A 26,161-nucleotide genomic window follows, 5' to 3' on the forward strand; every position below is an offset into this window, starting at 1 on the left:
TTACATTGGGCAAATCATCTCCACAAACTGCAGCCAAGAATCAATAGGCATGTACATCACACTACCAAAGTGAATATTAATGAAAGTGATATAGCCTACCATACAATTAATGAAAATCATAGATTCAAAATAAAAGAACCCAAAAGTTTTGAATATGACCATCACCAAAAACAGCATGACTTTATGAAAGCTTTTCATGTTAAGAAGAAGAAGAATCTTTATTGCAACGGTTAGAATGATAATTTACATAATAGTAGTTGCAAAGGCCGGTCACGGCACAGTGGCCAGGGTTAACAATGTACTACAGAGACATTATTGCTTCAAAAGCCAAAATACGTAAATAAATAACAGAATTAGCATTAGCATTAGTAGAGGCATTTGATGCAAGAAAGCAAGCTTATGCAGCATCAGCCAAAAAAAAAAAAAAAAAAAAAAACCCACTTCCACTTCACCCCTCTGTTCGTTCAAAATACCTGTCCAGCTGAGCCTTAAACTTATTTAGGCTATCAACCTCCACCACAAGCGATGGCAGTCTGTTCCACCAACCAACCACCCGCTGGCTAAAGGCAAATTTCCGCACGTCTATCCTACATCTGTCTTTCCTCAATTTGAATTTATGCCCTCTCAGGTGATTTTTCTGAGCTAGAGGAAGAATCCCATCAGCATTGAGCATGCTTAAACCATTCAAGGCTTTATACACCTCTATCAGATCACCTCGCTGGTGCCTAGTCTCCAGACACTGTAATTTGCAAAACTTAAGCCTTTCTTCGTAAGAGCACCCCTTTGTTCCATTCACTAATCTTGTTGCCCTTCTCTGTACTCGTTCCAGCAGCTCTACATCCTTCTTGAAATGAGGCCTCCAGACCTGTATACAGTACTCTAGGTGTGGCCTGACCATTGCCTTATACAATGGAACAATCACCTCCTTATCCCTGCTGGAAAAATTCCTGTATATCATTGACAATACTCCATGAGCTACTCTTGCAGCCCGTCTGCACTGCTCAGAGAACTTCATATCTGCCTGCACAACCACCCCCAAGTCCCTTTCATTCTCTACCACTGTCAGTGTAGTACCACAGAGTTGATACGTTGCTCTGGGGTTGCTGTTTCCCATATGTAGTACTTTACATTTGTCAATGTTAAACTTCATTTGCCACCTCTCAGCCCATCTGCTCAACCTTTCCAGATCCTGTTGCAGCAGCATAGTGTCAGTAGTGTCCTTGACAACCCTGCCAACCTTTGTATCATCTGCAAACTTGGACATTAAGCTTGATATACCATCATCAATATCATTTATAAATACAGAAAACAACAATGGACCCAACACTGAGCCCTGAGGGACTCCACTAATAACATCAGTCCACGATGAGCAGTGTCCATTGATTACCACTCTCTGTCTTCTCCCCTTCAACCACCCCTTTATCCATAGCAGCAATTTGCCTCCAATGTCACACTGCTCCAATTTGTGTAGCAGTCTTCCACGTGCAACAGTATCAAAAGCCTTTCTAAGATCCAAGTATATAATATCAAAGTTATTCCCTGCATCCAGCTCTTTTGTGACTGCACCATAGTATCCAATCAAGTTGGTCAGGCAAGACTTCCCCTTAACAAAACCATGCTGTGTCTGAGCTATAACTGAAGTCTTGTCTAAATGATCCTGCAGTGCTTCTTTAACCAGTGCCTCCATTAATTTTCCTGGAACAGAAGTTAAGCTCACAGGTCTATAATTACTTGTTTCAGCCTTTGATCCTCCTTTGTGAATTGGGGTCACATTTGCACATTTCCAGTCCATGGGTACCTCCCCTGAGTCCAAGGAAGCTCTCATAACTATGACTAAGGGTTTGCTTACTTCCTTTGCTGCCTCCTTTAATATAACTGGATAGATCCCATCCACCCCGGGTGCCTTTCTTGTGTTTATCTTCAACAGTTTCTCCTCCACTTTACTCCCAGTTATTTCAAGATTCTGTAGCTTACTGCTAGAGTTGAATACACCTCTGGCATTCCCCTTGGTGAATAACTCCTCATGTGTGAATGTCGATGCAAAATATTCATTTAGTTTGTTAGCTACCTGAGCAGGATCATCAACAGTTGACCCATCAATATCAAGTGGACCAATCTGATTCATCCCCTTCCTTCTAGAGTTTACATAAGTAAAGAACTCTTTGCTGTTTTTCTTTGCATCCCTTGCCAAGGATTTCTCGTAATCTGCCTTTGCCTGCCTAACCTCCTTTGTAACTTGGTTGCATATCAACTTGTATCTATCATAGGCTTCTGTGTCATGTGTTAATTTGTAAGTATCCCACGCATTTTTCTTCTCTGCCATATGCCTCATTAGTTCATCTGACATCCATTTTGGCCTAAACCTTGAACAATATTTCTTAGTTGGTATGTAAAGCCTAGTAGCTTCCAAGATAAGTTCTTTGAATGCTTCCCATTTTGAATTTGCTGTTGGTAACATCATCAGTTGGTCCCACTGTATAGAATTTAAATACTGTCTCAGTCCATCGTAGTCGGCTTTACGGAAGCAATAACCCTTCCCTTTATCCCTAATGGTAGTTACCTCTTTCAGTAAATCCCACTTCAGCACACTGTGATCACTGCCACCTAGTGGTTCATTTATCTGCAGATTCTTAATGCATGAAGAATCACTGCTGATAATCAAATCAAGAGTATTACTCCCTCTAGTTGCCTCCCGAACATGCTGATGTAGAAAACAATCATCCAATAAATCCACAAAAGCCCTGCTAGTGTGTGAGTAACCAGCCCCCAAATTCCAGTCAATATCTGGGAAATTAAAATCTCCCATTATAAGACTCTCTGATTTACTGGCCCACTCTATTTCCCTGTACAGTTCCTTATTATACTCATCAGAGTCATTAGGCCTATAGCACACTCCTACTCTCAATTTTGATCTTCCAATGCTTATGTCACACCAAACTGACTCAACACTGCACTGTCCAGCGATGTCGACTGGCTTCACTTCCTTGGTTTTTATGTGTTTCTTAACTAATAGCATAACCCCTTCCCCCTTCCTATCCTGTCTATCCTTTCTGTAGACGTTGTACTCCCCAAATTGCAGTTCTGCATCCCTTATATCTGTGTGACACCACGTCTCTGATATCCCAACAATATCTGCCTTTGATGTTTTGAGCAATACCTCAAATTCATCAAATTTATTTACTAAACTCCTAGCATTGGTGTACACGCAAGTATACCTCCACCTGTTTCTATTCTTAGCTACCCTAACACAACCCATGTGTTTACTTGTACCGCAATGGCTCCCAGCAGTCTCTGAAATACCATGCATCTTGTTTTTCAGGCTTCTGCTCATTCTAACTTATTTATCATTCTAAAGAATGATAAATAAGTAAAATAATGTACAAGAAAATGGAGAAATAACTTGAGTATACTACATATATAGAACATTAAGTGAATGTACAACCATTTGTTTCAAAATACATACTATAAGGATATACATTGAAGTGCATAAATATGTACATAGTTGTTTGGGTTAAGAATATACATTACTCAAGACTCAAATTATAATTGTAGTAGCTTTGGCCACACCACTAAGTATTTCTTTCTAATATTGTTGATATTGACAGAACTTGTTGAAGTCGACATATAAGTCCTGGACTCGAGAGAGCATCTGCTGAGGAAGAAACCGGTCCGACAGATGAAGGTGTCTTTGCAGAGGACATAACTGGGGGATTGCTTGTAGATGTGCCACTGGGATCCTCTATGCACAGTTTTCCCAGAAGGAGGGGAAGAGATGAGATTGGTCATGATTTTGACTGTTGTGACAAGTCTTCTTTCATTAATAGTAGCAGTAGTAGTAGTAGTGGCATGTGATGCAAGAAAGCAAGTGTATAAGCTTATGCACCATCAGCCACAAAAAAAAAAATAAATAAATAAAAAATAATAATAAAAAAAAAATTTACACAATTCCCTCTAAATGTTTGTCCAGTTCCTCCTTAAATTTATTTAACCTATCAAATTCCACAATGACAGATGGAAGTTCATTCCAGCAATTAACCACCCGCTGGCTAAAGGAAAAATTTCTGCACATCTAGTCTACATCTGTCTTTCCTCAATAATTTGAATTATGCCCCCTTACTTTCATAATCGGAACAAGTGAAAGAATCCCATCAGAATTCGGTGCGCTCAACCCATTCAAGGCCTTATACACCTTAATCAGATCACCTCACAAGGTGCCTAGTCTCCAGCTGCTGCAATTTGCAGAACTTATGCCTCTCTTGGTAAGAGAATCCCTTAATTTCCCTCATGAATCTTGTTGTCCTCTGTACACGTTCAAGCAAATCTACATCCTGCATAAAACGAGGTCTCCACACCTGTACACAGTACTCAAGGTGTGGCCTGACCACTGCCTTATACAGAGGGCCAATCACTTCCTTTTCCCTGCTAGCAAAATTTTCCTGTATATCATTGACAAAACCCCATGACCTGCTCTGGCAGCCTGTCTGCATTGCTCAGAAAACTTCATATCTGACTGCACAATTATTCCCAGGTCTTTTTCATTTTCTGTCACCTTAAGTGTAGTACCACACAGTTGGTATGTTTCTCTCGGGTTACTTCAACCCATATGCAGTACTTTGCATTTGTCAATGTTAAACTTCAGTTGCCACTTCTCAGCCCATCTGCCCAAATTTTGTAGATCCTGTTGCAGTAACCCATTGCCATTACTGTCATTAACATCCCTGCCAATCTTTGTATCATCTGCAAGCTTCGACACTAAGCCTGATATACCTTCATCAATATCATTGATAAATATACAAAACACAGTGGACCCAACACCGAACCCTGTGGGACTCCACTAATAACATTAGTCCACGAACAGCAGCACCCATTGATTACCACCTTCTGTCCTCTCCCACTCAGCCATCCTTTTATCCATTGTAGCAACTTACCCTTAATACCATTCTGCTCCAATTTGTACAATAGTCTTCCATGCGTAACAGTGTAAAAAGCTTTCTTGAAATCCAAGTATATGATATCAAAATAATTTTTTGCGTCCAGTTCTTTTGTAACCACATCATAGTATCCAATCAAATTTGTTGGACAAGACTTTCCCTTAACAAACCCATGCTGTATCTGAATTAATGCTGCAGTCTTGTCTAGATGATCCTGAAATGCATCTTTAACCAGTGACTACATTATTTTACCCAGAAAAGAAGTTAAACTAACAGATCTATAATTATTTGTGTCACCCTTCGATCCCCCTTTGTGAATTGGGGATACACTTGCACATCTCCAGTCCATGAGGACATCCCCTGACTCTAAGGATGCTCACATAATTATGGCTAAGGGTTTTCTTATTTCCATTGATGCCTCCTTCATTATAACTGGATAGATTCCATCTGCCCTAGGTGTCTTTTTTATGTTTAATTTCAACAATTTTTCCTCCACTTTACTCTGTTATTACAAAATCATTTAACTCCCTGTTAGAGTTTGATAAACATCTGGCCGTCTGTTCCTTGAATAACTTCTTATGTGTGAATGTAGATGCAAAATACTCATTTAATTCAGCAGTTACCTGAAAATGATCTACAGTCAAACCATTGATATCAAGTGGACTAATCTGGTTAAGTACCCTTCCGTTTAGAGTTTATATAAGTAATGAAATCTTTGCTGTTTTTCTTTGCATCCTTTGCCAAAGATTTCTTGTAACCTGCCTTTGCCTGTCTAACCTCCTTTGTGACTTGATTACAGACCAGCTTATATCTGCCATAGGCTTGTGTGTCACCTGATAATTTATATGCATCCTATGCATTTTCCTTCTCTGCCACGACCTTCATTAATTCATTCGACATCCATTTAGGCCTGAACCTTGAACAGTATTTCTTAGTTGGTATGAAAAGCCTATTAGCCCCCAAGATTAAATCCCTGAAGACTTCCCATTTAGAGTTCACCATTGGTAACATCATCAGTTGATCTCACTATATAGAATTTAAAAACTATCTGAGACTACTGTAGTCAACTTTGCAAAAACAAAAACCCTTCCCTTTACCCTTAATGGTAGTTACATCTTTAAGTAAATTCTACATCAGTACTCCGTGATCACTGTCACCTAGTGGTTCCTTTATCTGCAAATTCTTAATGCGTGAATAATCACTGATGATAATCAGATCAAGGGTATTGCTCTGTCTGGTTGTCCCTCAAACATGTTGCTGTAGAAAACAATTCTCCAATAAATCCACAAAAGTCTTGCTAGCATGCGAGTGACCAACCCACAAGTTCCAGTCAATATCTGGAAAGTTAAAATTCCCCATTACAAGACATTCTGATTTATTGGCCCATTCTATATTTGTTGTTTGTTATTTGGTTTTTAGGAGCATTAGCAACTAAGGCCATATTGCTCCGGGAATATGCAGTGGTCATTCCCTGACCTTTCCGCATCCTCCGTATTTGGTGGTGACGGGCTTGAACCCCGGTCTAATCAAGAAGCGTGTGCTACGCACTGCTGCTCCTTCCCACCTGGCTACGGAGGTGCCTGGCCCACTCTATTTCACTGCACAACTGTTCATTGTACTCATCATAGTCATTAGGCCTATAAGATACTCCAACTCTCATTTTCACTTTCCCAGTGGTTATGTCACACCAAACAGCCTCAACATTGCACTGTCCACCCGTGTCAACTGGATGCACTTGCTTAGAGTTTATGTGTTTCTTAACAAAGAGCATAACCTCTCCTCCCTTCCTATCCTATCTGTCCTTTGTGTACACATTGTACTCCCCAAATTCCAATTCTTCACTGCTTATATCTGTGTGAGGGAGGTGTGAGGATGGTGAGTTACGTGTCTTTGCTGTCTTATCAGCACTTCAAATTCATCAATTTTATTTACTATACTTCTATCATTAGGGTACATGCAAGTATACATGCACTTGTTCTTACTCTTAGTTACCCTAACACAGCCCATGTATTTACTTGTTTCATGATGACTCCCAGCAGCTCTTGAATTCCCAGCAATTTACTCTCTAGGCTGCTACTCATTACAATAGAAGCAGTGCAAGAATCACTTTTGCCTCTGCCTGCTGCTACCATTAGTCTTTTAGTCTGTGAATCCCCTAATCTAGCAGTTTTCTGACCCACCTTACACTGCCTTGATAGCATCAGCAAATATTCTTGCACCCTTTCTATTTAAGTGTATCCCATCCCTGTAGAAGCAGTCTCTCCTGTTAGCAAGCAAAGACCACGCTGAAAAAAATTTTACCCCGTGAGCCTTGCACAATCTCTCCAGGGTCGAATTGATTGACAAGGCTCTCATCATATACTCCCTCCTATCATGTCTGGGCAGAATTGCAGACACTTTCATATTTAACCCTAACTCGCGACTTTTTTCCAGAATTGACCTGTACTTGTTAAGTAAATCTGCAGATCTCTTACTCTTAAGGTCATTAATGCCAACGTGTACAACAGTATCACCTTTTGTGCCCTTAAATATCTGTCCTATAACGTCATCAACTTTTGTCCCTGGCAGACATATCCTGGTCCTATTCTGCCAATCATTTTTGCATAATATATTCCCCATCTCCCTGACAATAGAGTCACCAACAATAACTAGGTCCTGTGGGACCAGCGAATTCTGCCTTGGAGATTGCCGCTGTGTTGCCTGATGCACAGGAGTGAGCTATGGCATTGAGTTGGGCAGCTGAGAGTTTGACGGGCCCCTCATATTAATTTCTTCGAGGGCATTTACCCTACACACCTCAAACTCTCATAGATGCCCATTAGAACACTGAGTTGGTGTCTAATTTCTTTACAGTCTCTGCGCGCGCACGCACGCGCGCACACGCGCACACACACACCCTCCTCAGCTAAATCATGTCCTGTTCTAGAATGTGATGCATTAGAGGATTGCCCCCTTCGTTTGTCCCAGGAGCCACAGCACTCTAGTTATTCTGTGAATGCTGCTTTGCTGCTATAGTCTGGGTCATGATTTCGTTAAGTATAATTTAATTAATAATGAACTTTAATAAGATTAATAAATTTTACTGATCAATTGATAATATTGTACTAATCTAACAGATTTCTAATACAGTGCTATATTTTTCACTATCTAGTTTTACGTTAAACCTTACGCTATTCTGTACAGTATAACAATGGCAGCAAGTTACGAATGCGAAATCTACGGACACTAAGCATTAACTTTCAAAACCGCTTTCTAAATTCAAAAATAAACCATGGAGCTTGGCTATAACTATAAAGCTACTTATAGAAAATAATTTAGTATAACAATTAAGTCAATAAAACGACTAAATATAAATGAAAACTTAGCATTTGCTGGAGCTGCAAAAATTTTTATCAATGTATTTCTTTGACATCTGCAGATTTATTTTACCTACATTATATCTTTTTTTACAATATACAAGAAAGACAAAAGTATTACATTATTTTGATATCCCACGAGTGACAAATGATGGTAAAAGATCCAAGGAATGTCTCTAATGATTAATTTGGACGTAAATTATATTTTTATAATTTGCATTATGATGGATATTCAGTGTATATAAAACATTTTTTCCAATCTAACTCTAGATCTGGATTAGCTACAGTAAGATTATAAAATATTTACAGCCATATAATGAAAATTCACAATAATGTTTATGATTTTAGAAATAAAAGAATAGTAGCAATTAGTGCATTTATTTAATGTTTAAAAAAGATTCAATTCTGAATTTGTCCATGATTTTATCACAACAATTTAATTAAGCAAAATTTTTCCATCTAAAAAATAAATACCAATTTTTACAGGAAATCCTGAAGGCAACTGCTTACTGATGAAGTCTCTTAGTTTAGCAAAATGTCTATTGCTCATTGCCATTAAATCAATGATTGGCAGCAGCTAAAAAAGAAAACAAGAATAATTACAGCCAATGCAAACATATAAATGAGACTTTTTTTAAAATTAATAACTCAACTGATGTTGAGTTCAGGGCCATTCTTTTCCAACAGCTATAAAAATGAGAAGTTACTTGATAAAATTATCCATAATTTCTTTTATTGTTGTTAAACTCTACAGTATACTTGTTACTCATCTGCAATTATGTTTGTTTTCAATTTAATAGCTATATGACATATTTTTTATTTATTTTGTGTGTGCATGTGTGTGCATGCATGTGCATGCACACGTGTGTGTGTGTATATATATATATATATATATATATATAGAAAATTATTTTAATGTTATGTGCAAATCTTTAATTTAACTTATGCTAATAATGAAAATACCGTGTACCCTGGGAGCGATGTATGTTGAATAAAGGGGGGAAGAACGGAAAAGAGTAACGTTATAAACAAAGTGCGAATTTTGAAAAATGCAAAATTTGAAAAGAACGAAAATAGAAATAGCAGATTATTGAAAAGAACGACCAAAGTAGAAATAGCATTGCAGTATCTTTCATAATTTCTGTGTCTTCTTCAGAGGTCATCCACCTAAATTATGAAAAAGAACAGCAATACTCTTACTTCTGTTTCTGACATGTTCTCTATGTCAAAAAACACGTGTACGCGGACACGTTGTAAAAAATAATTTAGAATATAAATTTTGAAAAAATAAAATGCAAGTTAAGCAAAAATATTATGCCGAAGTATAACATGCAGAACATGGATATATATTTCTTTGCTATCCCGAAAGTTTGAGTATCATGTACTTAACTTGAACCTAGCGTAGCTCCACCACTTACGTAAATTACAAAATATACATACACCAAAATTCGTCTAACGCTAGGTGCCGCTAGCGTTTCTTCACATATATACACTATTTAGCCTCCGGCTCTTTCTTTTTTGTCGACCGGTCACGTAGCGGTAAGTTATTGACATTCTTGTCATTCTTGTCATTCGGACACTCGCTTCCTTTGTCTTCTCTTTTTGGCGGGTTACTTGCTTCTGTAAGGTCATCCATGTTCTGCATGTTATACTTCGGCATAATATTTTTGCTTAACTTGCATTTTATTTTTTCAAAATTTATATTCTAAATTATTTTTTACAACGTGTCCGCGTACACGTGTTTTTTGACATACAGAACATGTCAGAAACAGAAGTAAGAGTATTGCTGTTCTTTTTCATAATTTAGGTGGATGACCTCTGAAGAAGACACAGAAATTATGAAAGATACTGCAATGCTATTTCTACTTTGGTCGTTCTTTTCAATAATCTGCTATTTCTATTTTCGTTCTTTTCAAATTTTGCATTTTTCAAAATTCGCACTTTGTTTATAACGTTACTCTTTTCCGTTCTTCCCCCCTTTATTCAACATACATCGCTCCCAGGGTACACGGTATTTTCATTATTAGCATAAGTTAAATTAAAGATTTGCACATAACATTAAAATAATTTTCTATATATACATTATGGTTGTAGGGTACCTTTGCTCTTGCAGTGTCCCTGATCCATAATTCATATTATTGATATTCCATTTTATCTCTATTCAAATTCAAATCCATTTTCTTTCTTTACTTAATTTTAATTTTTATTCATAATTATATATATATATATATATATATATATATACATATATACAAGGGTAGACAAAATAATGGAAACATCTGTGATAAGAAATACAGGTATACACTAATACGGTGTTATCCCACTCTTTGCTTTTAAAACAGCTTGTATTCTATATGGAATAAATTCAAATAAATTTTGAACTGTCTTAAGAAGAATACTAGACCATTCTTCATGGAGGAATGTTTCAAGCTCCTTGGGTGATAAAGGTGGAGGAAATCTGCTTCTCACTCACTTCTCCAAATATGCCCACAGTGGCTCAATAACATTTAAGGCTGGTGATTGTGGAGGCCATGGAAGGGGCTTCTTAGCCTCAGTTTCATGCTTCTCAAACCAAGAAAGCACACACGCACATATCTGGCTGTGCACTGGAGCATTATCATCCTGAAACCTAGCATTGTTTATGGTAAACAATGCTTGCACCACAGGACCTAAAGAATACCAAGGTTCTGCTGCCCAAGCCATTGCTGATCCGCCTCCATTTTTACAGTTGGCACAAGACAGTCAGGATGATGTGCTTCCTTTGGCATTTGCCAAACGTAAACTCTCCCTATCAGAAAAAAGTGTAAATGATAATTCATCTAAAAATAACACATTTCCAATCATCAAGTGTCAAGTTTTTGTGTTTCTTACACCATTGCATCCTCTTTCTAGCATTGCAATCACTAATGAGTGGATTGCAATAACAGCTCTGCCATAAATTCCAGCTTTATGAAGTTCTTACTGAACTGTTTGCTAGAAAGATTTCTGAGATTTGCATTAAGTTCTGCAATTATTTTTGAGACAGTAGTTTTATGTTTTTGGGCTACAATCCTTTTCAGTGTCAGACGGTCTTTTACAATCATCTTCAATTTTCTGCCACAATTCGTCCTATAATATTTTGTTTTTCCATACCTGGAGAATAGAGACATCACTTTCAATACAGTTGTTCTGGATACATTAAAAAACATGAGCAGTTTTAGTCACTGATGCCCCTGCTAAATGTGCACCAACAATTTGACCTCTGGAATTTGGACAGGCAGGTCATTTTCTTCACATACCTTTTTACTTCACTTCTAAATAAACATCATCCTTTACCATCTTTCCTTCACAAAACTACCTGCAAGAAAAAAAAATCATCTGCATGTTCATGTTCATAAATACGTGATATAGCTATTACAAAGACTATTACTTTCATATCAGGTGTTTCCATTATTTTGTCCATCCCCTATATACACCCTTAATATCCAGACACCTTTCTGTTAATAGTTGGTCAGGTTCCACACAAGCACTATGTGTCAGATACAACTATAAATCCACTCGTAAGCCTTCAAAGATACAACAGAGATTGTGAGTGCCAGATGCTGTGATTGATAAAGTTTTCCATGCTGGAAGTTAACAGACTTCCAGTGCAGAAAAATAATAGGGTACCAAATAAGAAATTGGTCTGTGTGTGGATTTCAACACCACTGAAGATCCCTAGATCAGTAATTGGTGATGTGATCTGCAAATGAAAGTGGACTGGTGCTGAAACTATTACGAAACAACCCGGAAAACCTCTGAAGCTGACAGAATGTGACAGGAGAGCTCTGCAAAGAATTGTTAACTTGGAATGCAGATCGACATTGTCAGAGCACGCATGCACACACACACATGTCCTCAGTGAGATGACTAGGAGATATGTCAGCACAATGTGCAGTGAGCAGGAAGCTGCATGTTATGGACTACCATGGTCTTGAGCCATTCACAAGCCACTAATCATCCCAATTAATGTCAGATCTGTCTAGCTTGATGTTATGCCCACCATTCTTGGACTGTAGACTTACGGAAAGCTGTACTTTAGAGTGAATGAGTCGGGTACATAGTCTGCCAGTTGTGCCTAGGTATGACAGATGCACAGAGAAAGTTACCTGCTGGACCATATAATCCTGACAATGAAGCTTGGCGGAGGCAGCATGATTGTTTTGGGGCTGTTTTTCATGGTTTGGCCTGGGACCATTGGTTGTTTATGACAAAACCATGAATGCTGAGGTCTATCTAGACATCCTATGTTGTGGCAGCATACTGAAGAAGTCCCCGACCTGTAGGTGCAGGACAATGCTTCATGTCATACTACTTTCACTGTGACACACTAGTTTAAGGATACAAGCATTGAAAAGTTGCTTGTATCCTCAAATTGGGTGCACATAAGGAAAGAATATCCAAAAAGCAGCTGAACTGTCACCGCTTTGAAGGCCAAATGGCGGAAAATATTAGAGGACATTTACAAAAAACTGGTGGAGGGGGGGGTGTTCCATGGAAACTAGAGGCCATCATAGAGGCTAAAGATTTCAGTACATATTATTAGTTTTCCTGTAAATAAAGGTTATTTGTAGATATGGAGGCTGAATATCAATGCTAGGGCACTATATATATATATATATATACACACACCATTGGTTAAATTTTTGTAACTTCTTTTTAAAGAATTATAACCTACTAACCTATAAAAATAAGAATCCAGAAAACTTTTACTACAGAACCATCTTTCACCTGAAATAGTGTTCTAGAATGTTTCTTCTAAATTAATAATAAAAATTAGTTAATTATTTTTATATAGCTTAACAGGAAAATTACATATGTGATCAGAAATGCAATGAACCACATTTAAAAGTTAGTCGCTTTGTAATTTTTTAAAATGTGTGTTCTATGAGCCATAGGTGGACTGAAAGTAAACTATTGAGAAGTAGATAAATGAACTCGTAACTGCCAACTTTTGACTTTAGAAAAGGTAGGGAGAATGTAAGAAGGATGAAAGCAAGAAATTTTTAGGTCAAAACAGTGGGAAAACAGAACTTTTTTGAAAAGGAGATTTTTTTTTTTTTTTTAAATTATAGTTTAAACACTGGATTCGAAATTAAATTGCTCTTAACAACATATGCATTTTATATTAAAACACAGCCATAAGATAGTTGGCCAGTACAGTATGCTTTCAAACATTAGCTTACTTAAGATTTTTCTTGTATGGATTGCCTGTTGTAGGTCAACTAATTATGACTGTTTTAAGAAAGATACTGTTATTAATAATAGTTGTCAGTGTAAAATCATTGTACCTTTGCTTTCTTGTCTGGGTTCCAGCCTTTGATGGTTCTTTCTTTCTGGTTGCTTCTTTCTTTCTGGTTGCTTCTTTCTGGGTACTGAGAATGACCTGTACTTCTGATGGTTAGTCTTCATATTTTTTAATAGTAAAATCTGACACACCAGTTAACTCTGCACTCAAAGCAAATATTCATTTATGTGATTTATTCAGATGTTTTTTTTTAACTTGCACAATACATTCCACACGATAAACTTAGCAGAACTTCTTAAAGGCTGGCCAGCCACCTGCTTTGAAAACCAGTCAAATGACCAGAACATACCATATTGCTATAACTAGCAAGGAAGACAATAGCTGATTGGGTAATAATTATAACTATGTGGGAAAGCTATAAATATGGATAAGGTGTTTACAACTTCATTCATGCCCCAATAATTATAGCACACAATTAATTATTGATTAAACTTGTTAATATTAAAAACAAAATTTGGAATCAATAGGTTACAAACTTTTAGTGGAACTATATAACATGGAACATAGTTCTGTGATCAGAGTCAGCTCACTTGCACTGATACTTAACACATAATAGAACCTTGTTTCAAAGGGTTGTGGGAAACCACGAAGATGACGCTGAAATTGCTTGTCTTATTAATGATTACAAATTATACAAGTGTAAAGTTCTGCCATTACATCTTAATCAAATTTCTCTTAAAATTGGATGTTCTTCAATAAGATGCAGCTACACTTGGTGATGCATGTTTTATGTGGCTTTGTCTCTTGCAAGAAAGCTCACTTCAACCACATACTGAAGATTTGCAAAGAAGAATGAAGCAAATCCCAAGTCCACTCCAACATTTAGCTTACACATGTTGCATCCCAAACATATGGGCAAAGAATTAACAAACAGGCAAAAGGAATTTCTACAAGCACTCAAGAAGAGGTCAGGGACTGTTTCCTCTTCTGACTATGAAGCATTATGACTGTTTCCTCTTCTGAATATGAAGCATTATTTCCTATTTCAATGCTGGTGCAAAATCTATAAATCTGTGACATGAGGAAAGGAATTTCTAAATGTGAAGGATTTAAAGAATGTTCCCTTCTAAACTTATTGAACTTGTGATCAGAGTCAGCTCATGTCATGTCATGCTAACTCTGTTTCACTGGAAAGGGTAGTTTCAAACTTTGGAATTATACAATCCAAACTCTGGAATAATTAAGGGTCCAAAAATGTATAAAGTTGGGTGTGAATGTTGCTAAGTACTCATGAACTACAGTAAACCCCAGCTATTTGCGGTATCTGTATTCGCGATCGCCGATTTAATATAAAATGAAGCCTAAAAAATGTGAATTTTAAAGTGCCGTGAATATTTTCCGCCATAAAAAAACATGGGTGTGGCTAAAATTATCTTTCCCGGTCAAAACAGCACTCAGTGGGTGGGGGAAGAGGGGTGACAAAATCGCGATCGTGAATGTTTCTCGCTAATCCTTGTTCAGTATGTGTTATGCGCTTGTCATGGAAGGTTTCGTTGTTTGCTTTTAATTTATATGCTTATAAATTGAATAAATTTATCAATTTATAAATTGATATGCTTACAAAAATGATAAATCTACTGTTTTGCAGTGTAAAACAGACTTTTTCGAGTATGTTAACGGAAGAAAGTGACTTTATTGTGGATAAGTTCTTTCTAACCTCTACAAAAATATGGCTACGAATAACAAGAGAAATGTGAAAATATCAAAGAAGGTGATGACATTAGCGAATAAAATTGAGTTATTAGATAAAATTTCTAATGGTGAAAGTGTCTCCTCAGTGGCAAAACATTATAAAATCAATTAGTCAATGGTATGATCAATCAAAAAATCGGAAGAAAAAATCCACCACAGTGTCCGTGAAAACGCGCTAATTGCTTCAAAAATTTGCTCTGTAACTCGTGATGTTAAATTAGAAAAAATGGAAAAGGCTTTAAATCTGTGGATAGAAGACTGAACTCAAAATAAAATTCCCTTAAGTTCACTCATCATTCGTGAAAAGGCAAAACTCCTTTATTTTAGCGAAACTGGTGATAGCACTGGCAGGATAGGTTTTTTTGCTAGCAAAGGCGCTGGTTTGAAAGATTTGTTTCAAATTTCTAATAAATATTACATTTAATATTAAATTGTTTCTTATTTTCATTTCGATGCCATATGCTTGCATTTCACTATGTACTGTCTATGTACATAGTCATATTATGAAAGTACATATAATACATACATAGACAAAATTTTAGACTAGTTTTTCTTATATATTTCATACTTTGGAACGGAATCCCTTTATTACTATGGGAGCCATAACTCAGTATTCGCGATATTTCTCAGGAACGTAACCCCCCGCGAATAGCGGGGGTTTACTGTATATAGAACCAATGATGAATGAACTCCCCTATAGCGGGGAATAATGGTATTGTAAATCACTTAATAAAATGTAAATGTAAATCACTCAATTAAATTTTAAAAAAAGAAAAGAAAAGAAATAAGAAGAACGTTTCAAAAAGTACTACAAATCAGCCATTTAAGGTTCACACACATATATTTTTTAAATAACCACTAAAAATATTATATCTTCATATTTACATTGTGTCCACATAGCATCACTAATTTAAAAAAGGGGAGAAATATTTAATAATGGCCATCAATAAATGTTTAAATGCTTCAGGCTTGTAGCCCCATGCAGCAATAATATCACCATTCAGTTCCTACAAAAGAGCCATTTTTAATATTACTTTGCGGCTTTTAAATAACAAGTCATTTGGCAATTTCATAATTGGCAGCTGAATTTATAATACAAAGTCTCACCTAATAGCAATATTAAAATACTTGAAGTATTTTAATTAAAAATTAAAAATACTTAAAAATTGGCTATTTTTAAGTATTTTATTTTATTTTAATAGCAATAAAATTAAAATACTTCAGAATAATATCTATTAAAACCAAATTAATGAAATCACCAATTCCGTTTTTTCAGTAAATAGGCATTATAATAATGGATTGTTTTTTTAATAGTAAAACTACATGAATCATAAAAAATAAAAGATGTTGAAAACAATTTGTAATAAAACCATTTGCAAAAACTAACCTGTTCTTGTAATGATATGGGATAATTCTCAGATAGCCATAATGTACCCTTAAATTTTTGAATTTTTGTAGTAACTTCCCTTGGGCGTCCTATATCTCGTCCTTTCAGATCAATACTGGAATCAAAGTATTCCTCTGGAGTAATATGGCAAGGATTTCCACGGTTTTCCTTTAATGCAATTTTTTTTCTTCAAAACAAATTTATGTATAACAAAAACTTATATATAACTATGTGTAAATGAGAAAAATGGTAAAATACTCTTTAAATGTAGAAAATAGCATTGGCATTAGTTGAGGCATATGATGCAAGAAAGCAAGCTAATACAGCATCAGCAAAAAAAAAAAAAAGTTTATATTAAAAAAATTTAGTTTATATTAAAAAAGTGGAGTATTAACCTTTAAAGAGAAATGCCTGTATATAGTAATTGTGCCTAATTGTGGGTGGGTGGGTGTGTTGGGGAGGGCAGATTGGAGCTCATTTGCAGCTCACATGATATTTTCATGGATTGAATGAGAATCTTAAATGAAACAAGCACTGTTCTGCAAGGAAAAAGTTACTTTAAAACTATTAAAAGATTCTAGGCATTAATTTTTTAATTAATTTTAAGACTTGATATGAAGTATGAATAACACTAAATCATACAAAATGTTATAGTTATAAAGGCAAATTTTATTTTATACAACAGTTTCTACTTTATTATAAGTAAGCACTGAAACTCCCACAGCGTACAGCTACTTAACAATTTGGTAAATGTTTCTAGATTCCAGGGTGAATCCTGTCATCACACCTATCAAGAAAGAATGAAAGTTAGAACAATGTATAATGGGAAAGCATTATCTGCACCCAACTGGCAAGTCACTGATTCTGTTCAAATAAATCTATAAAAAGTGGTTTAAAGCTGGCAATAAAAAGAACTGATATTATGAAACCCACCCCCCCTATGTTTGTTATATGCTTTGATTTGTTTTATTTGTATTGACTGATAGAATATCAGTGTTTTTTATTAGGAATTTTATAATAATATCTTAATATATTATATTATCAGAAGTCACCAAGCATCTTAAATTTTTATACAATGTTCATTTATTTACAATCCTAGTAACGTGTATGCTTACCTTTTCCCTTAATGAAAGTATCAATCCTTCAGGCACACTTTCAAGATTTTGTAGTATTAATATTGCAATGCTCCTCCTCTTGGAGGGTCAATATCAGTTACATGGTGGAAAAGAAGCATTTTGATTGTGCACTAATTAGATATTCCAGTTTGTCCCAAAGATATTCAATAGGGTTAAGGTTGGGATGCTGTGTATTGGCCAGTCCTTTTCAACCACTTTGTCCTCTGCAAACCATGAGGATACAAACTGTTTTTTTTGGATTCTGCTTTATCACAATGGAAGCTGCACAAGCCATATCCATAATGCTGTCATAGCATTGGCAGTTCCAGGCACATCAAATAAGGACCAAATCCAAACCACAAAAAGCAACTCCAATACCATAACATAACATTCCCTTCTCCAAACTCCACTGCTGGAACAATGCAAGATGGTGGATAGCATTCTCCTGACATTTTCCACACACAACTGGTAAATCAGGCCATTGTGTAACATGATTTGTCACTCTGTACAACCTATTTCCATTCTTCCAAAGCCTAGGAATAATGAGTTCTGCATCAGGCTAAGCAATGACTGGCTTTCCATGGTGTGACTCTAGAAGTTCAGTGATGAAAACCAAGGCCTTGCTTCACAGTTGGAACACAAGGTAGTAGACAGCATTCTGATGACATTTCTGCATTGCATTGAACTACCATATTGTGGTGGGTTCGTGTGTTACTTATGTGTAAGGTTAATGTCTTTAACCAAACCAAAGAAACCATGGCCATGCAGTTAGGAGACAAATAGTGGACATACCATCACACATGTGAATAACTGATTTCAATCTTTCTAAAACTCAGTCTTGTCTTATATCTCGCAAAAAGGGTTATTCTGCTCCTATGCTTATCTTTGGTGACACTCCGATTTCTAGGCAAGTTGATATATCTCTGTTGGGGATTACCCTGACTTCTAATCTCTCTTTGCACAAGCACATTACAAATATTGCTTCCTTTGCATCTGAAAAACTTGGTTTTCACTTTTGCTCTCAACGTTACTTTTCTTCCAGCTGTTCACTCTGTACAAATCGCAAATCCGCCCTACCATGGAATATTGTTCCCACATCTGGGGCGGTGCCCCCAAAACCTCTCTCAGGCTTCTAGATTCCATTCAGAAAAGAGCAGTTAGGTTAATTAATGACTCATCTCTAACAGAGTCTCTGCACTTGTTGTCTCATAGACGTACTATTTCTGCTGCATGCCTTTTCTACAGATACTTCCATGGGCACTGTTCTTCTGAATTGGCTTCTATAATTCCTGCTTTCTCTTTCAAAACAGTCTGAATACATGCCGCCACCAGCCAACATCCATTTACTGTCCAACTTCAAACTCACAGAACCAGCTTTTCATCTTCCTCGTTTATTCATTCAACTGCCGTTTTCTGGAACACCCTTCCTTCATATGTCTTTCCTGAAAATTACAGTCTACAGAAGTTCAAGTCAAATATCAACAAATATCTTCTCTCGTCTTCTCAACCTCCAACCCAAGCACGGTACTAAGTACTATAGGTTCTAATACCTCTCGTGTTTGGGATTTTCATAAAAAAAAAAAAACTGCACATGAAATTGCACTTTTTGCACAGATGACCTCAACAAACTGATTGAAAGTTCAGTTTCATTGGTGCATCAGCAGCACTTCAACAAGCTAAACTGCCCTTCTCAAGGATGGGCCCGTTACACAAATTTCACCTACTGAAATGTTTAAGTACACCTGGATCAACAACAATCTTCTGGCAATTCACTACATCACTCACTTTGGGATATTTAAACAAACAGGTGTGGACTGCACAATAAAACTACTGATATAGCATCCAGTTATCATACCTATTTCAAACTCCATATATCTACAATGATAATTTATACTGATTGTTAATGCATCTATTGATCACAGCCACTTCACTATGCACCTAAACCTGTTTCAGACTAGCAAACACCACATGGAACAGGCACACTGAAATCAGAAGGGGAAGTGCCCAGTCTAATTACTTTATTAATAGAGTATGTTTTAAGCAGCTGCACAAGTACATTTATATTAATTATATCACTTGCTTTAGTCCTGTCTGGATGAACTATATTTTCTTTTGATTTTTTGTTGCTGTTGGTGACTTTAGAATGCATAAGCACTCAGGCAATACTGCACTACTGCATATTATGTCTACATAAGCTTGAATTTATAAATTTATAAACTATATTATTATAATTTATAATATTATAAACTATATTATATTAAAAAGAGATCTGACCTCAGTTTTTCTTTTTCTAATCTGGCTGAATATTCTCTCACATTCAGCATTGCTATGAGGAATTGTTAAAATGCCAAGCATGACTTGTTTGTTACATTTCAAGCTTCCTTGTACACATGTCAGCCCCTCAACCGAGTACATCAATTCTTCCTGTTTTTCATAATAGAATCTGGTAGGGTCTCACACCGAAACTGACAGAACTGATGCTGCAAGGCATCTACTACATTTATTTTTTTATCTTTAGCAACATTAAGAAATACTGGAAACTTATCCATAAAAAATTTCAAATAATCAGCTTAATTTCAAGCTAATTTCAAAATAATATGTTTAATTTCAAGATAATTTCAAAATAATCTGTTTCAATTCAAGATAATTTCCAAATAATCTGTTTAATTTTGAGCAGATTATTTACTAGTATCATCCAGCAAGAGCAGATACATTAAATACTTGAACAGAACTTTCACTAAATTTTTAGTGTGGAGCACTAAAAATTTAGTGAAATTTTTAGTCTAAATCTCCTTTCAACTAATAATTTTTGGTACACGGCTGTTTATAAATGTGCTCCATTTTTTTTGATGGATACTGTATATATGTTTAATGCTTTTAAAAGAAAAGGATTGGTAATTTTAATAAAAAGCATGAACAAAGGTGCCATCTGATCATGTCCTGTTAAAGGGGGGAGCTGAAATAACAGGAGGGGGAAGAATGTTATTTATAATTTACAATTTCCCAAATGCACAGCTGAACTTGAGACTTGCTGGTCAGGAGGGGAAACAGGTTTTTAGGCCAAAACAGGCAAAAAAAAAAAAAATAAATAAATAAAATAAAAATAAATAATAAATATATATATATATATACACTGTATTTTTTTTTGTGTTTTTTAGTGCACATAGGGCTGCTTTGGCATTTGGCTGCTGCATGACTGTGATTTTTTTCACAGCCAAGAACTACTGGTTAATGTTTATAAGCGGGTATCCCTACCATGGATTTTTCTGAAGGTGTGGTGTGATGCCATGGCATATGTGCCAAGAGAACTTACCTTGCCTTCGTAAGCTGGTCACACGACATCAATGGTGCCATGCCAGTGCTTTTCTCGGATCATGACAACTAGCTGTCCAAGAGAATAGGGGTACCCTCTTCTACTTCTACACATGTGAAGAATGATAGGGAAGTGGCATTACAATGAATGTCATCTTTCCACCGACTGTGTACAAGATGTATGTCAAGAGAACTGATTAAAGTTTCAAAAGCTGGTCACATGATACTTATGCCAAGAGAATTGCCTAGACTGCACCTTGCCTCCTTCACAAGCTAGTCATGTGAGATCAATGCATTAGACTATAGGGAAACATGGGGTACCCTTTTCTGAACATTTTGAAGATATGAGCGAATGTAGAGAGAGTCAATGCCGTCTTGGCACTGTTTTTAAATCGGCAAGCGAGTCCCCCCCCCTGCCTGGTGCTGGTTTAAAATCAGGAAAATAGTTAACTCATTTCCCGATTTTAAACCAGTGCAAGATGGCATTCACTCTCTTTGCATTCGTTCGCATCTTCAGAAAAGGGTACCTTGTGTTTCCATACACTAATGCAAACTTGCTAGCTTTAGTTGGTGGAAGGACAGCATTCACTATAACGCAAACCACTGGTCTAGGCAGTTCTCTCGGTACATATGTCACGTGACCAGCTTGTGAAGGCAAGGCACACTTCAGTCAGTTCTCTGTCATGTGACATCACGTGTCCAGTTAGGACAGGTGATGCTTGTCACACAACATCATGTCACACCTGTGGAAAAATTGACGGCAGGGGTACCTGCTTTAAACATTAACCAACTGCTGAATTGCAATCGCCATGCGACTGGGCCCATTGTTAGGATGCAGGATCCAGCCATCCTTCGATTTTTGAGGTCGTAACACATTCTCACAAAAAGCATGTCTAAACCTCAACATAGTAAGCAGCATCGATGCTTCTCCTCTAAGCACAAATTCTTGGTGTACTATGCTCTCATTATCAAAAAAAGCAATCGGCACGACTTTGATGTTGGATTTTGTTGCACAAGACTTCTTGGTTGTGGGGGCATTTTAGTGTGCCATTCAGATAATTCCACCTTGATCTCAGAGTCATAAGAAAAAACCAAAAACTTTCATTCCCAGTGACCACTTTTCTTAGGAAGCATGGATCCTGCATAGATTTTTTGAATAAATCACCTATGATGGCTTTCCTGCAGTCCATTTAATTGTCCGATAGCAAGTGTACAACAAATCCATGACATATCCCAAAATCTTGCTTCCGGATTTTGTGTACTGAGCCTAAAGATGGTCCAGTCAATTTCATGAACAATCTCAAGTCATTTGCCTATTATTTTGCATGAGTTCCTTCACAAAAGTAAAGGAACTCATGCAAAAATGATATCTGTGTCTTATGTCAAAGGGTATCCACTGCAAGGTTCATCTCACAGTGTTTCGTCCCCATTTTTTTAATCAATTAAGCCACTTGTAAACTGCTGTTTTCTTCAAAACGTCATCTCCATAAACTTTCTGTAATGCTTGAAGTGTCTCTATATCACTTTTCCAGGCGCCTCCGTAGCCAGGTGGGAAGGAGCAGCAGTGCGTAGCACACGCTTCTTGATTAGACCGGGGTTCAAGCCCGTCACCACCAAATACAGAGGATGCGGAAAGGTCAGGGAATGACCACCGCATATCCTGGAGCAATATGGCCTTAGTTGCTAATGCTCCTAAAAACCAAATAACTAACTAACTATCACTTTTCCAAAGTTTAAAAAGAACTCGATGTTAGCATGCTGTTCAAACCGCACAATCAATCAAGTGACATTCCCCAATCAATCAGCTGTGACACACGTGTGAAGTGGTCAAGCCAGTTCCCACTTGGCACGCATGAGTGTCAAGGTCAACGCCTCAACAATTATGATACCTTATGGTGAAAACCATTTAAATATCAGCATGCATTTCTGGGAGCTTTTTGAATGTACTACATGCACATTTTATAATAAAATACAGCTATAGGATTATTTATCAGTACAGCTTATCTAACATTTTTCAATCTGTAGATTTCTGTTTGGATATTCTATTAGACATCAAATGATTTTACTTGTTTAAGAAAGAAACTGTTGCAGACTCTGCTCTCTTCAAAAACACTGAGTCAAAGTTTTGATCATAATAATGCAATGCTGTCTAGACTTAACTGCAAGGAGCATTTCTAAAAAGTTTCACAAAAAAAGAGATCTGAACTCAGTTTTTCTTTTTCTAACCTTGCTGAATATTCTCTCACTTAGCATTGTTATGAGGAACTGTTAAAATGCCAAGCATGACTTGGAATAATTTGTTACATTTCAAGCTTCCTTGTGCACTTGTCAGTTCCCCAACCAAGGAGCACTGTAAATCAATTCTTCTGTTTTTCATAATAGAATCTTGTAGGGTCTCACACATCATCGGTTCTTTATCTTTAGCAACATTAAGAAATACTGGAAACTTTTCCGTAACAAATTTCAAAATGATGCATTGCCAACTGATGAATTTGTTCTATTTTAGCAATTATAAGAACATCATTTTTCAATAGGAACGTATATGGCATATAGTCACATGCAGCCACAAAGTACTTCCACACTGAGAAAAATTATAAAATCTCCTCTCGTTTTAAACACAACTCACAACCTTGGCTGTAGAAATGCTTATGACTAATCAGAATCATCCATCTGGTTTAGTCTGCTATGGTAATCAATTTCCATAATGGAAGTGGAAGATTTTAAAATGTAGCAAAATAAATTTACACATAACAGACTTCAACATATTTAGGAGTAATGACTTCAGTACATGAATGTGAAGTATACTGAATTGAAGAGCTATTTTTGGATTATCAAATGTTAGCATAACATGCAAAAGGAACAAGCAAATGTACACCAATGCTAGGAGTTTAGTAAATAAATTTGATGAATTTGAGGTATTGCTCAAAACATCAAAGGCAGATATTGTTGGGATATCAGAGACGTGGTGTCACACAGATATAAGGGATGCAGAACTGCAATTTGGGGAGTACAACGTCTACAGAAAGGATAGACAGGATAGGAAGGGGGGAGGGGTTATGCTATTAGTTAAGAAACACATAAAAACCAAGGAAGTGAAGCCAGTCGGCATCGCTGGAGAGTGCAGTGTTGAGTCAGTTTGGTGTGACATAAGCATTGGGAGATCAAAATTGAGAGTTGGAGTGTGCTATAGGCCTAATGACTCTGATGAGTATAATAAGGAACTGTACAGGGAAATAGAGTGGGCCAGTAAATCAGAGAGTCTTATAATGGGAGATTTTAATTTCCCAGATATTGACTGGAATTTGGGGGCTGGTTACTCACACACTAGCAGGGCTTTTGTGGATTTATTGGATGATTGTTTTCTACATCAGCATGTTCGGGAGGCAACTAGAGGGAGTAATACTCTTGATTTGATTATCAGCAGTGATTCTTCATGCATTAAGAATCTGCAGATAAATGAACCACTAGGTGGCAGTGATCACAGTGTGCTGAAATGGGATTTACTCAAAGAGGTAACTACCATTAGGGGTAAAGGGAAGGGTTATTGCTTCCGTAAAGGCGACTACGATGGACTGAGACAGTATTTAAATTCTATACAGTGGGACCAACTGATGATGTTACCAACAGCAAATTCAAAATGGGAAGCATTCAAAGAACTTATCTTGGAAGCTACTAGGCTTTACATACCAACTAAGAAATATTGTTCAAGGTTTAGGCCAAAATGGATGTCAGATGAACTAATGAGGCATATGGCAGAGAAGAAAAATGCATGGGATACTTACAAATTAACACATGACACAGAAGCCTATGATAGATACAAGTTGATATGCAACCAAGTTACAAAGGAGGTTAGGCAGGCGAAGGCAGATTACGAGAAATCCTCGGCAAGGGATGCAAAGAAAAACAGCAAAGAGTTCTTTACTTATGTAAACTCTAGAAGGAAGGGGATGAATCAGATTGGTCCACTTGATATTGATGGGTCAACTGTTGATGATCCTGCTCAGGTAGCTAACAAACTAAATGAATATTTTGCATCGACATTCACACATGAGGAGTTATTCAGCAAGGGGAATGCCAGAGGTGTATTCAACTCTAGCAGTAAGCTACAGAATCTTGAAATAACTGGGAGTAAAGTGGAGGAGAAACTATTGAAGATAAGAAAGGCACCAGGGGTGGATGGGATCTATCCAGTTATATTAAAGGAGGCAGCAAAGGAAGTAAGCAAACCCTTAGCCATAATTATGAGAGCTTCCTTGGACTCAGGGGAGGTACCCATAGACTGGAAATGTGCAAATGTGACATCAATTCACAAAGGAGGATCAAAGGCTGACACAAGTAATTATAGACCTGTGAGCTTAACTTCTGTTCCAGGAAAATTAATGGAGGCACTGGTTAAAGAAGCACTGCAGGATCATTTAGACAAGACTTCAGTTATAGCTCAGACACAGCATGGTTTTGTTAAGGGGAAGTCTTGCCTGACCAACTTGATTGGATACTATGATGCAGTCACAAAAGAACTGGATGCAGGGAATAACTTTGATATTATATACTTGGATCTTAGAAAGGCTTTTGATACTGTTGCACATGGAAGACTGCTACACAAATTGGAGCAGTGTGACATTGGAGGCAAATTGCTGCTATGGATAAAGGGGTGGTTGAGGGGGAGAAGACAGAGAGTGGTAATCAATGGACACTGCTCATCGTGGACTAATGTTATTAGTGGAGTCCCTCAGGGCTCAGTGTTGGGTCCATTATTGTTTTCTGTATTTATAAATGATATTGATGATGGTATATCAAGCTTAATGTCTAAGTTTGCAGACGATACAAAGGTTGGCAGGGTTGTCAAGGACACTACTGACACTATGCTGCTGCAACAGGATCTGGAAAGGTTGAGCAGATGGGCTGAGAGGTGGCAAATGAAGTTTAACATTGACAAATGTAAAGTACTACATATGGGAAACAGCAACCCCAGAGCAACGTATCAACTCTGTGGTACTACACTGACAGTGGTAGAGAATGAAAGGGACTTGGGGGTGGTTGTG

General features: G+C 36.9%; 1 protein-coding gene across 1 annotated transcript in view; it reads right to left on the reverse strand.

The window, feature by feature from the left end:
- The window catches only part of LOC150086026 (ankyrin repeat domain-containing protein 13D-like), a 204,548-nt gene that overhangs the window by 37,149 nt on the left and 141,238 nt on the right, over window positions 1–26,161 (reverse strand). The window contains exons 10-11 of the mRNA XM_090373656.1: window positions 16,693–16,860; window positions 8,762–8,864 (exon numbers count right to left, since the gene is read on the reverse strand). Of these exons, the coding sequence (XP_090229782.1) occupies window positions 8,762–8,864; window positions 16,693–16,860 (271 nt within the window). The remainder of the gene's footprint in view (window positions 1–8,761; window positions 8,865–16,692; window positions 16,861–26,161) is intronic.

The sequence above is a fragment of the Mastigoproctus giganteus genome, chromosome 5 (assembly GCF_048544385.1).
Source record: "Mastigoproctus giganteus isolate SK-2022 chromosome 5, ASM4854438v1, whole genome shotgun sequence".
Classification (NCBI taxonomy): Eukaryota; Metazoa; Arthropoda; class Arachnida; order Uropygi; family Thelyphonidae; genus Mastigoproctus; species Mastigoproctus giganteus.